General features: G+C 48.6%; 1 protein-coding gene across 2 annotated transcripts in view; it reads right to left on the bottom strand.

The window, feature by feature from the left end:
• The window catches only part of gpr158a (G protein-coupled receptor 158a), a 30,387-nt gene that overhangs the window by 15,179 nt on the left and 1,134 nt on the right, over positions 1-14,074 (bottom strand). The window contains exons 3-7 of one of the 2 annotated variants that reach the window (XM_077554383.1): positions 13,557-13,652; positions 13,171-13,476; positions 12,414-12,481; positions 11,047-12,193; positions 7,168-7,273 (exon numbers count right to left, since the gene is read on the bottom strand). In XM_077554383.1, the coding sequence (XP_077410509.1) occupies positions 7,168-7,273; positions 11,047-11,834 (894 nt within the window). In that variant the 5' untranslated portion in view covers positions 11,835-12,193; positions 12,414-12,481; positions 13,171-13,476; positions 13,557-13,652. The remainder of the gene's footprint in view (positions 1-7,167; positions 7,274-11,046; positions 12,194-12,413; positions 12,482-13,170; positions 13,477-13,556; positions 13,653-14,074) is intronic. The other variant, XM_077554385.1, reaches the window with a different exon arrangement.

The raw sequence follows: 14,074 nt of genomic DNA, 5'->3' as shown, positions 1-14,074 counted from the left end.
GAAAGGTAATAGAAGTCACTAATGAGGTTAACGAGAGAGTGGAAGAAGGCATCAAAATGTTGCGTGTGGTGGACAAAAGGTGTCATTATTTCACTTTGTGTCTGGCACTAAATGAGCACAGCCTCTTCCGTGTGATTTCAGCACCGATAGCAAGACACAAGAGACGCGCCCCGGTTTGTCCTCGCCAGACTTGGCTGCGCCGGCCGCCAAATTACAAGCCATAATTCATATCTAATTCGAGAAGCGGCTCATTTGCATAATTAAACGAGAGCCATTGCTCTTATTTCTCATGACACGTTGCGGTCATCTTCGACCGTCACAGCAAAGCCGTCTTGACAGAAATTGTTGCGAGGAAGTCCAACCCTAACCGCCGTACACCCGGCCGGCTTAACCCAATCCAAAAAAGTCATGTTGGAATTTGGGATGTTTGTTTCTGCAACTCTAACTGACCAGCTAAGCAACTACCTAGCTCAGTGAATAACTTAGTTAACTTAATCTTGACTAGCTACGTAACCAACTTAAGTAACAAGGCCACCGAGTTTACTAACTAATTGACTGAAAATAACTGATCAACCCACCAAGTTAGCTAACTGACTGGCTAATGGACTAACTGACCAACCAGCCAACCACCTGCCTAACTGACCGATCAACCAACCGACCGACCGACGGAATAAGTGACCAACCCAGCCAGCTGCAGCTGACTGGACAACCCGCCAACTGACTAGCCCAATAACAGACTAACTAACCAGCTAGTCTAACGGACCAAACACTTTTCAAAACAGAAAGTCACTAACTTGCCCAACTGGTACTTGGCCGAGTTAATAGTATACGTATCTGGAGGTCCGCCAGGGGGGGGGGGGGGGCTACATTGGGGCTGTGGCCACGCAAAAATCGGACCTCCGCCCCAAGCGTTAGATTTCATGTTCTCAAATAGATCAATTATTTGGGATGCACGTACGTATGGGTCAAGCCCCTCCTCGCTCGCCCGAGAGAGAACAAATCGTGGCGCTGTTCCTGAAATGGGCTTCGCAATCCCACCACAAAAAGTAGGTTTTGTTTGTTTGTTTTTTAGTTGGACCAACGCGGGAACTGCTGACAAGCGACACGGGTGGAGGCGAGTCTTCAGCTTCACCTTGCCAAAGTCGAATGGCCGGCTGCGTGCGGAGATGCCGGAGGAGTCTTGTGTGCGCGCGTGCACGTGCGTGTGCGTGCGTGCGTGTGTAGGGAAGATCCAGGAATAGCGCGTCCCCCGCCCTCCCCCACAGAGGCCAGCATTTGCAGGAAGCGGAGGAAGCGGCCCAGACGGCGCAGCCCGCCTGGTTCTACCTGACGTCCGCAGCATGTGGACCAACGACAGAAAAGGAAAACAAGTCGGTAGCTTTTCGACCTTCCTCTCGTCACGCAGGTCTTTATTGATATTCATTTCTTGCTCGGCTTCGCTATGCTTTTGTTTTTCACATTTTTAGTTTAAAAAAAAATAGTATCAACATTTTTCACTTAACTTTCTAACCTGGTGCATCTTTTCATGATCAGCACATTATTATTAAATATTCTTACTACAACACGTGACAGGCCAATACAAATTTTATATACATATTTATATCTATAAAAATATAGATATAAATATGACAATAATAGTAACAATCCTAATTATTGGTCCGACGTGAGTGATGCAAGCCGCGAGCTACTTTTTGAATGTGCGCTGTTGATGTTTGCTGGCCTTGTGTTGATATTGTTGCGAACGCCGCCAAGCAGGCATGAACGTATCGTTAACGTTAACGAGGTCCGCACAAGCCGCCGACGGAATTTGTTTGCGTGACGTTAACATGTTGACCAGAGCTAATATTTCTTCACAGCCTTGTTTAAGAATATTGCCAACGGCAGCTCCATCGCGCCCCGGCGGCGTCCTCGTCTGCATCCCAGCTGTGGCGGCTGCCAATCAAACGCGCTCTGACTTGCAGGTTGCCATGGCGACGTGTGTGTGTGTGTGACACCGACAGTGTTTTTAATCATGCTTGCGCGGCACAAGATCTATTTCCTGGCTTGGTACTAGTTCGTAGGAAGCAAATATGACCTCATTTCCCACAATGCACCATTTCACAAACACATACATTTCAGATTAAACTCATTTTTCGTGTCACGCCATCAAATCCTAGACATGTTTTGGTGACAGCAGCGATATGAATGCTAAAAATAGATGTTGCATTCTACCGTTACAATGCCACTTAGTGGCCTGGCATGCACATGACAACGTTTCCTTCCATTTGTCTCATTAGCCAGGCATTCTTTTGACAAGGTTGCCATCCGGTTTTCCCGAGATGCACTCGGGTTGGATGTCACTTTTTCCTCCAGCATTGCGACCGCAGCGTTCGCTCCCGCTGCATCTAGTTAAGCAGCCTCAAGCGTGGTCCGTACGCAACGTGCCCCGCGCTTGTGATTTGCCGCTAATTGAGCTGTAGCGCACACACGCTAACACATCGAGTACAGCGGCTTCTCATGACTTCAAACGGACCTTCTCCGGCGTCACCTCCAGACGGGGAAAATCAAACCTCCCGGTCGCGCTAATTGATGTCGAGGGCAGAGTCGGTCGGTCGGCTTCTTCTACCGCAACAGCCAGCTAATGCTAGCTCATTAGGACCTGATGCTTAGCAAAACAAACAAACAAATACTTGCTTCCTGTCGTCAATTTTTTCTTCTTCAGTGACTTCAGTGCCAATTCTTCAAAATAAGAATCTTCAAAGTGATTATTTGCAGCCTTTCAGTCCGCTAGCTTGCTAAATACTCATACAACAAACTGAACAATAAAATATCACTAATGCATTCTTTATCCTCTGCGTAGAGCGACTAATAATAGTGCCGTACTGATGAAAAAGGAACCTGGATCTTTTTTCTTTTTTTAACTTTTGTTTAATGAGTTAAATGAGAACAGTGGAGCAAGTCCTGACAGTGAAAATCAAAAATCTGAAAAAAAAAAAAACTGATGCTCTGTCAAAATAAAGAAAGAAAGAAATGCAAAAAGGCGCTAAACGGGTTGAAACCAAATGAATGAGCAGGGACTTGCGCAAGTATTCTTATGTTTTTATACATTTTTTCATTCAAGTATCCAGACTTGTACTTAAGTGGAGAACTTTTTGCACCCTGCCACTCGTATCAGCACAAGCACAAGCATCGTTCCAGCGCAGCAGCTAATCAAGCGCTAATAAGCCTCGCTAGATATTTGCAATGTTCAAAACCCAGCCCGAGGATCCTGCAATCATCACAGGACCGACGACAGCGCCACGCAAAAGGAGCTCAAATAGAGAATGCGTGCGTGCGTGCGTGCGCAAAGTGCCAGCTCAGGATGTGCATGAAGGCACCAGGAAATGATCTGCTGTTGATTCGAGAGGCTTGTTGATGTTCTGCTCAAACCTGCAGCAGCAAACAGGAGCTTCTCATCACACCTCATCACACGCACACACCATCACACGTTGCACAAACTCTGCTAACGGAGTGAAAAAATCACTTCCGGCTGACGGCGGTGCCCTATCTGTGAGTGAGACTGAATGCGTGTGGCTTGAAAGTGACGCGGGAGTTAGCGAATGACAATATAGAGTCGCTTGGCCGTCAACTCGCTAAACCGTTTGGACCTCCAGTCAGGAATCGGTTACGCAAGTGGCTGACTTAGCATGTTGCTAATTGAATGTTTTTCAAATGCCTAAAACGCCAGCTTAGAATCTTCAATGGAAAAAAATATACATGTCAAGTACACTTTTTTTTTCCATGAGCTAATTTAGCATCTTTTGTGAGTCAGTTTATGTCAGAAAATGTATGGAAAGTCGTTTTGATAAAAAGCCTGAGCCAATGCGAGCGAGCGAGCTTTTTGCTTTTTTCTCATGTAATTGACAACATTCCACATTTGACCTTTTTTACTCTTATGAAAATGAGTCAAATGAAGTCACTTCTACTTCTTTCATCTTTTCCACAAGTTTGTACACTTGGAGCGAAGTACGGTGCGAGCACTTTTGGTGGCCAAGGCGGCGGCGGGCTTGACGCGCTTGACTCCCTCGCGGGAAAGGCGGGCGGTTCCGGGCGCTCTCCGCCGCTGCCAACGTGTTTGTGCAGCGGGAAATTCCCCAGACAGCACAAAGAATATATTTATCTGGCAAAGCCACTGGCGGGCTGAGCACATTTTCGCCGAATAAGTGAGGAGGGAATACTCCACAGTCGGAGAGTTACAAAACACACACACGTTTACTCGGCTAATGTTGCTAAGCTAACAGAGCAGAGATGAAGAATCGACAAGGATGGTGCCGGTTCAAAAAAAAAATACATGTAGCATAAAAGTGGGGAGTTTTACCGAGCTTGATGCTAACAAAACAAAAGGCCAGAGACGTCGTATTTAAAGAAAACACAAACACAAAACGTCGTTGATGTTTTCAACAGATTTCTGACATTTTCTTTCATTTCAATTGAGAAAAACCTAAAAAGTGTCAACAGTCATGTTTACCGAGTCAGCTATGAAGGAAAGTGAAGATATGTTGTCGTATTTAAGCAGCCAAGATCTGAATAACGGTTCATCCGGTTGCCTACTGACGTAAAACACACACACAAAAACATCCTATTAATAGAATTTATTTCCGTCTCCTGGAATAAATTACCGTCTCGGTCTAAATTTAGCCCGTTAGGTAACAAGAAGAACGAAGAAATACAAGTTCCAGCCCTGATTCTAAAAATGGATGATCAATTGAGATCACAACGTCTGCATTGTCCATACGTGAACGTCAATGCGTGTGCGTGCGTGCGTGCGTGCGTGCGTGTCACAAAACCGTCTTTTGTGTTGTTATCGTGTTAAGAGCAGCAGCACGCACAGGTTATAAAGACGCCAGACAATAAGACGTTAATCTGGCAAATAAATGGTGACACACGGGATCGCCGATTGGTGGCTTTTTGCCACGTGCCGATTTGGTTGTTTTGTTTTTGGTGGGACGGCCGCAAGAAGTGCTTTGATTTCGGCTTTATGTGTTGACACCACAACGTTTGCGCTCTACTAATTGTGTTGCATCAAATTGTGCTGCGTGCACCTGTCGGCTGCTTTGCAGCAGGTGAGCGAGCGCTAGTGGAGACGCTCGCCAACGGCTTCCATCAAACGTGCTTGTTGTGAGCCCGGTTGTGGTGTACCACAGGGTTGACTTCTGGGGCTCTTTTCATTGTATTTGCTGCTGCCAACGGCTTCCAGCACACGTTGGCCTCCATCAGAGCTTGGCTGGCGCTGAACTTGTTGAATTGGACTTGGATCTAAAGTCTTGAAGTGGGTCTTGAAAGTGGACAGTGATTTTCAATCGGACTGCCAAACTGGTCCAGCTTTCAAAAAAAAAAAAATCTTCAGCAGCTGTGCTTATTGTGAAGAACAACAGCTTACAACTAACTAGCTAACAAAGAACTAACCCAAACCCTTCCCAAAGGAACTACAGAACTTGCGTCCTCGGAAAGCCGTTATGGAAATGACGATATTATTAAAAAAATTCACACAGCGAAATAAATGGAAATAATCCAATCAATCAATCTTGTTATTGTGTGTGGAAATAAATAAAATAATATTCCCGTGCACTCGTAGCTACTCGAGTGTGGACTGTTGCGTGCGTGTTTGCTATTTGGAAGCCGCGGCGAGTCGCAAGCGCGGCATCTTTCATCACGCCGCCGGGAGCAAAGCGCACTCGCGCTCGTCGTTGCAGCGCAACAACGCTAACAAACCACTTCCTCCTCTTCTTTTTCTGCTGTCCACGCACGCACGCACGCACGCACGCACGCACGCACGCACGCACGCACGCACATCTGTCATTGACTGTCCACAGAGAGGTGGAAGTACTCAGACAAAAAAAAAAAGGGGGGGGGGTGATGAATTATTGAAAGGGGCCCGCTGCAATCCATTACATGGCATGCATTATGGAGCACGTGATCTCCAGCCAGGCCCAAAATCTGCGGCCTGAAATCACGCGGCAGATTTGCCGGCAAGTGGACGGACGACGGCAACGATCGCAGGATACGCGATGCGCTCGTCACCCTTTTCAGAATGCTTGTCAGCAAAAATTGGGGGAAAAGCTGAACACCAAAAAAAAAGAGGGGTTCGGTCAGATATACGTAGCCGTGGAAGGGTTCAGAGTAGTTGTTGAAAACAAATCCAAATGGATCTGGCAGAACCTGTAAACGGTCTAGCAGATAAGATGACGAGACTTTTATATCATTTGATTTTCTTCTGGTGGTTCTGGTGGTTCCGATCCGTTTTGTTAGTCTCGGTTGCGCTCTTCTACTGTATGGTGTTCCACAGGGTTCCATTTTGGGGCTGCTGCTGTTTTCATTGTTCCATTTTAAGGAAGCATGAGATGTCCTTCCACTCTGTGTCCTGCTAATCAAAAAGGATATTTTCTCCTTAAGGCTACTTTTGTCCCGTCTGGAGGAAGGAAGTCAAAAACCTCAAAAATACAAGTTCTGGTGTTTGGTCTCAATGGTCCTTGTAACTCTCATCCTGTTGAGCATCTTATCAAAGCAAACAGTCTTGAATTTGGGCTTTTAAATTGGACAGTGATTGGTCGCTAATTTGTACTGCGTGAAAACAGGAAGTATTTCAAGCTCGGTCTGGTTTTTGCTGAAGATGACTGAATGTCAAATCCTTTTCAATCCTGCTTGTTACGCCTACAGAAAGAAAAGGCTCGATGTTCCATTTGTAATTGATTAATTGATGTATCTTGCCATGTGATAAATTTGGTAATTTGGAAAAACTGTTCACTTAAAATAAAGCATCTCCACTTTCACTGCTATTGTTAATACATCTTACTTTTCCTTGTTACTGTGTCTCTTAGAGGATTTATGTTTGTCAATAAAGGTCATGTAAGGTCATCTGAGGTTTTGATGGTGAAAATAAGCCTACGGCCTACTTGGAGGTCGTCACACGCATGTAAAGAGACAGCTGATGGCGTTTGGTTAAGTGGCATTTGCCGTGTAATGTGATCGCGCAGGAAGAACGATCCGGACACTTCTCGGGTTTTACCGCCTGGGTGTCATTTAGTGGAGCGCTGACTGACTGAGTCTGAGCGTGTGTGTGTGTGCGTGTGTGTGTGTGTGTGTTTGCCAGCGTTTCGCTTTAAGAGAGAGAAAGGATCAATGCTGTGTCTGTTACACACGCCCACTCACCTCCATAGTGGTCAGGTTGCAGCGATGGGTTCCAGCAAACCAGCCATCAGTGGAGCACTGGTCGATATCAACATCCTGGAGATTAATGTCCACTCGCACCACGCCCCTGCAACACACCAGGCCAACGTCAACATGAGCGCGTCCACGAGGCATCAAATGCTAGCAAAGAAAAACGACATTTTCATGGAACAAAAAGCGAGTTTTCAGGCAAGCGCGACCTCATGACGTGACTAATGAGAAAGCCCACACAAATGAGTAAAAACAGCGTAAGGACCCCGAGTGTCGTACTGCTGTCACGTTGTCTTCGTTTCGTGTACAAAAGCCAGTCGCGTTCACTTGGCTCCGCTTCACTTCAATTTGAAGACAGGATAGTAATTGTGTCATAACAGCGTCGTACTCTACGAGACGCAGAAATAAAAGCCCCAAGTTGCGTTCCTGAAGGTAAACAGGAACCAGGTGAGCACACTGGGCTCCACTCGAACCTTCTTCAAGCATGACGGTGTCATAACACTGTAACAAGAGCGTCATAATGATAGCCCTCATTGGCACACTAGCGCCATCTTATGTTACTGCAGCTATAGCGTTACCGGAAGCGGCTTCCCGGCGGACACGGGGCGGCTTGGGGGCCGGCTTGCCACTGTTATTAATAACTGCAGCTGCCAGGGACCCCCGTGACCACCACCGTGACCCCCACCGTGACCCCCGTGACCTCGCTCTATTCCGCCGCTTGCCTGCCGACTTGCTTGTTTTTTTGCCTTTCTTTGTAGAGAAATGACCTCGGTTTCACTTGCCCGTTTTGCAATAACAGAAGCAGACACAGAAAACACAACAGACCAATTTGTCAACTTTTTTCCCCCTTCAAGCACTCCTGAGGGTCCACGTCAATGTGTTGTTGCCCACCAGATGCCGCTGTTTTATTCCAGTTGTAATAAGTGTTTTGCATGTAATACAGAGATTTGTGTCTCAAACTGAATTTATATTGTGTTGAACTGTTTTTCCTTGTTTCAATTTTCCACGACACGACATTTCGGAGTGTGGCGCGAGTCGCCCCTCCCCCACTTTATACGACTTGAGCGCCTTTGATTGCAATTGAAACGCATAGCTAGCTAGCTAGCTAGCTAAAGGTTCAACCCAAACCTAGAATGCTGGCGTAGCAGCTTTAGAGCGCCTCATCGTTGGCGGTGAGTGCATGCCTGTCATGGAGAGAAGACTTGAAGAGCTGGAGGTGCGAGTCCCCTCCCCCCCCAAAACACTCCCTGCTTTCATGCATCATTGTTTGAGGCTGGAAAAGGCCCGGCCCGGTCGTGAATCGGCTCAGTCGGGCTTGGCTAATGTTTTTCCGCCTTCATGGAGGCCGACGCACTCGCATCTGCGTAATTGCTTTTAGCCTCCAAAGGGACCTTCATCAAAACGTGGCCAGTCCGTCTTTGATGCAAGCTCGTCTTTGGCAAATGAAGGCTGAATGTCAACGCTTGAAGATTGGCAGCAAACATTTGAATAAATCTTCTGATTGGCAAAGTGGGCGGGGCCAGATTAGCATTCAATTGCGGTGCCATTTTTTCGTAGTTATTGAGTTGGCTTTGGAATGCGAGAAAAAAGTGACTTTTTGTGTCACTCGTGCGCAAATGGGAAACTCATTGGAGTCGCTCAGGTCGTACCTTTTTTTTTTTTTTTTTTTTTTAAGCGGTGCAAAGTGCATTTGCATGAAGAGCACAAAACTGCCGAAGCATTTGGAAGCTGACGCAAGCCAAGAGGTCGGCCAACAACAATTTGGATTGTCCTGGAAGCCAACCGAACTGCCGGCGAACGCCTTTGATGATATGATTTGGACCCATAACGGCAAAAGTCAAACAAGATAAACAAATATTGTGTCCGATTGGCAAGATGGGAATAAAAACGATGGCATTTTTTGCAGCGGTTGCCGTCAATCACGTGGAGATGTTGAACGACGGACGCAACAACAAAAGCCGCATGCCCCGATGAACCTCGTGCAAAGGGTTCGAGACAAGAAGGCGTATGTGGCGCATTATTTCACAAAGCAACAAAACCAATGTCAAGCCTCGTGTGTGTGTTCCCTGAAGAAAATGTGTGTTAAGTGACAGAAATGCATTACGCTGACGAGGGGAGGAGAAAGTAATGCGCAGTGTGGCTGCCGGGCAGGACGCCGCCATTACAACGCCAAGCGGCTCCTTTTATTGAGTGCTGTCGCCGCTCATCAAAGAGGACACGACGCCGCCTGTGGCCAAAACGCTGTCAAAGCAAATAAAGGGCGGCCCGTGCGCTTCTTCTTTGGATTTTGCAGTCTTATTCAATGGTTGCAAATTCACGGTCGGGGTCGTATGATGGACCGGCGCTAATTGAGACTTGTGAGTGATGCAAATGCTGGAGCCCACGAGGGTCTTGCGGGCTTTCCGTCCCATCTGCTTCTGGACGGCCTCCACCACAACAGATGCTGTTTTGGGGCATCCCGCGCCTTCGCAGGGCGCTCTGCCCACCCGCCGGCCCACCCGGCCGCTCGCCACAAAGTCAAGCGTGAGGGAAGACCGTTTTGCCAACTCCTTAAACCTCTCTGGAGACCTTAAAGGATACAAAACGTCACCTACGCGTCACGTCAGCCATCTGCTGGTGGCCGAGAGGCAACAACAACAACAATAATAATAAAAAAACTCCTCTTGAAAGTGTGAAGGATGTTTGAGGCGCCGATGAAATTCAAAGCGTCAAAGCACGCCTTTTGGACCATGAAGCATTGGATTAGCCGATTGATCGGCGATGACGTGGACGTGGCGGGCTGTCGCGGCACGTCTGGACTCATTTGCAAACGGGGGCCGCCTGCGAGCTAGCAGAGGTGTATCAATTAAACATTGATTGAAGAGCGCACACGCACACGCACACGCACAACTAGTGATGCGGATGAATTATTGATTGAGAAGATGATGTTGGTCAGGATTGTGTGGCGCTCCAACACTTGACTCTTGCAGCGCGCCGGCGTCAACATCACACAACACAACGCGGCGACGGCCAAAAACACATCAAGCTGCCGGCTGTGATTTTCTTTTTTCACTTGCGTGACTCATCGCCTCGTCCAGGACAAAAATTTGCTTTCACGGCTGCAGCCGGACGTTTTCCGCCGTGGCTTGGACTATTTATAGACTCCAGTTCAAACCACTTTTTTTGGGGGGGGTCACACTGTGTTTTCAAAGACGGATTATTATTACCCGCATGTGCACACACTTGATGTAGTCAAACGTTTGTGGGAATCCTTTTATGGTTGCCGTCTTCCAAAAATCCGTCCCCTCCAAAAGTACTGCGACGGCCAACTCAATTCTGCTTTGTTGTTTCTTTTTGGAGGGGCAGCGACACCAACCCACTGGCAAGACGGGGTCCCGCCATAGCAGCTTCTGCTCAACTTTGCATCAGAACCAAAAATGCTTTCCAGGACAGTTTTGTATCATCGGAGTGACAATTGATTGATACATGTACTTATTGTTTAACAAGACTGGTGAGAACTGCTTCACGTTTCCGATCGACAAAACTTTGTTTTTTTTGGTGTGAATTTTGAACAACAAAAACAACTTTGTGGGAGTTTGTCATCAGAAATCCAAGCGGCCAACGATGACACTTCTGGACTGTTGCAATGATGACCGTCAATTTAGAAGTTAAAAGTTGCCTCTAAAAAGTCAGCTGAGACAGTCCAGCAAAATGATGGATGGATGGAAAGACATTTTAAGCTCTCGGAAAACGAGGAACCGTAAACTTACAAATTGTTGACTTTGGGAAAGTTGACAAATTCAATGACCTCGATTTGGACGAGCAACCGCTAAAAGCCGTAAAAGTCCTAACCGGCATCAAGCTCATGATACGCAGGCGAGTCGCTCTTACCTGAACTCCGGAGCCACGTCGGACCCGAGGCCGTAGAAGGCAGCCGACAAGGTCAGCAGCCAGCGAGGGACAAAGTTGCCGTTGTCGCACTCCAGGTAAGGCGGCGACCACTTGACGTGCGTCTTGTCCACGGTCAGACTTTGGCCTCTGCTCGGGGACTCGTCCCCGTGCACGGCTGCCAGATGGCGTCCGGGCGGCTTCTTGTGGACGGCGCCGCTCTTCTTGCCGCGCTCCGCTTGCCGGTGCCACTCGCCGTCTCCCGAGCGCTCGCGCTCGCGCTCGCGCTGCAGGCCGGAGAGCTCCCGCAGCACGATCTGGCCCCCGGCGGCCCTGCTGGCCTGGAGGCGGACCCCGGGCCCGTCCGAGGAGAAGGCCACCACGGCCCGCTGGACCTTCCGCTCCCCCAGGAGGAGGCTTCGCACCAGAGCGCGGCACCACTCGCCGTCCCGCCACACGCTCTGCTGCTCCCTGGACCTGTTGGCTTGCAGCAGCGAGCTGAGCAAGTTGGCGGCGTGCAGCAGCGCGTCCAGCGCCAAGCGCTGCGGGTTCGCGGGGGGCCCCCCCGCCAGCGGCAGCTCGAACCTGCGTGAGCAATTGGCCTGCTCAAGCGCGCTCGAGTCGCCCGTGCGCAGGAAGTCGGCCACCGCGGCGGGGAGGCGCTCCTGCTCCCGCACCTCCTCGTCGCCTCCGCCGCGGAGGTGCGCCGACGGCCGGCGAGCGGCTCCGTGCGCCGCCGCCATCGCCAAGCCGACGTGCAGCAGCAACGCCAGCCGGAAGACGGCCTCCATCGCCCTCCACGTCGCGTCCGCTGATGAGGTTGGATGGGATTTTGCGGGCGGCGGCGATTCCAAGCGGGGGAACGACGCTAAACCATCGCTCGGCCACTCGTGGGATCTCCGAAGCCTCCCGAGCCTTTTTCTGTGTGTTCCCCCTCCAAAGAGGCAAACCACACGCACGCACACGCACGCACACACCTCCCGCTCGTCTCCTCGCAACGCGCTTCAGCGACACTTCATGGAGTCTCCGCGGAGGATGGAGAGAGGAGAGCAGAGGAGCGGATGCCTGCTTGCCTGCCTGCTTGTCTGCTTGTCTGCTTGCTGCTGCGGCGGCGGTGGCGGTGGCGGTGGCGTCCTCCCCTGCGTGCAGACTGAATCCAAACCAGGAGCAAAAAGAAGAAAAAGGAGAAGGAGGAGGAGGGAGGTTATATTGTTCTATTTTCTGCAGGCGGCGATCCAGCCGGGAGCTTCAAACGCACTTCGTCCTCTTCCGACCACAACGAGCATGAAATTGGCCTGCGAAGACGGCGACCGAGAGGGAGAAGAAGAAAAAAAGGAAAAGAAAAGAAAGGGGGGGGGGGAAAGACTCACCACCGGGAAGTGGGCGCTCTTAAAGCCCCTCCTCCTCCTCGCATCGGCAACACCAACTGTCTACGCGCCTGTACAAAAGCCAATAAGAGCAGAAAATAATACAAAAATACATGATTGATAACAATAATATTTAAACACATGAATTTGAGTAACGAAAAACAATCATTTATTCATCAGTTGATTGAGTCAAAAATAAACAAACAGCTTCTTTTGGGTCCTTTAATGCTTTCAATAATGAAGATATGACTTGCAGATGTCACCCAGGGCCTCATTGTGGATCTGTTCTAAAAGCAAGGTTAGGTTGCTATACAAACATGGAAGCTACCAAAGAAAGATTAAAGTCTCTTCTTTCATCAGGAGAAAAAAAAAAGTATATTTGTATTTGTTTCCGTTTTGCAGCAATTAGCATTAGAATATCGCTAAGTTTCATCATTATTCACAAATCTGTTTAGAAATCCACTTTTTTGCAACACGGCCCTGGTTGATCTCTTATACTCTCCTGCCACCTGCTGGCCGCTATCTGTAATAACTACCATTGCTTTGGCCGTCCTTTGCAGTTGAGAGGCCCTTTGGTGTGCTCGAGCATAAAAAAAAACGTTTTTGGGACCATGGAAATATTTGAAGTAGAACCTTTTTATAGATTTTTGGGAGCAAATGAGTTAAAAGAGCCAATATAATCCAATTAATCGTTTGAGCTTGTGTCAGTCGCACAACACACGCGAGTGTGTGTTTCTTTTGAACAGACGGCGAAACGAACCTTTGGTCTTCTTTTGTGACTCGCCAGCTTCGTGCCGAGGACGCCGCGTGCCGCCCATTCCCGTCTGCGGGCACCGGCGTCCCACAGGGAGTGAAAAGTGTGGTGAGTTGGACAGTTTGCACTCTTCTGGGAAGACTTTTGACTGCCAGGGAGGATCTTCTTTCTTTCGCACCCAAGCACGACGTGTGAAAAGTGTCTTCAGCGAGCTTTTCCAACACAGCTGGAAGCATGTCAATGTTTTTGGGTTCAAATCCAGCTAGGGACAACAACCCTGCTGTGTCCCAATACTTTTGTCCAAGACCTTTGCTACAAGAATAAAAACTCAAGCTCACGATGACCGTGATTTCCGCGTGTAAATCAAGAGCGAGTGTTGCTTTCACACTGACCTTAGCAGTCAGCCCGTCAGCCAGCTGTCAATCACGGCCGCCGGTCCATCCCCACAAGCGCTCGACTTCGCTCCTGCGATCAGCGATTGCTCGCGTCTGGAGTGCGAGATGGATGGAGAAGATACTTGAAAGAGGTCAAATGCTCAAATAAGAACTTTTTTTTTTTCAATGCCCGCTTTCGATGACTTCAGATGAATGAGTGAGCGGGCACAACAAATCTGGATGTTTTGAGGCCAATGCCGATTCTGATATTTGGCAGAATACAATTCCCATAACCAATTAACTAGACGATTCATTTAAAAATATATATATATATATAATAAATAAAGTAACTTCTTCTTTGGCTCCTCATTAGCAACAAAGTCTCCTGCACGTTGCTGCAGACGAGCCTCCATTGTTGTGTTGGCGAAGGACGAGGAATTCTCTGAGCTCAAGCAGCCGCGCACGCGATGCTGAGCAACAGATGCAGGCTGCTTCTTTACTCGCCGCGCGCGCGCGCACGCACGCACTCACTCGAA

Source organism: Vanacampus margaritifer, chromosome 20 (assembly GCF_051991255.1).
Source record: "Vanacampus margaritifer isolate UIUO_Vmar chromosome 20, RoL_Vmar_1.0, whole genome shotgun sequence".
NCBI classification, from domain to species: Eukaryota; Metazoa; Chordata; class Actinopteri; order Syngnathiformes; family Syngnathidae; genus Vanacampus; species Vanacampus margaritifer.
The sequence above is the reverse complement of the archived record's forward strand: the minus strand, read 5'-3'. Positions and strand labels throughout refer to the sequence as shown.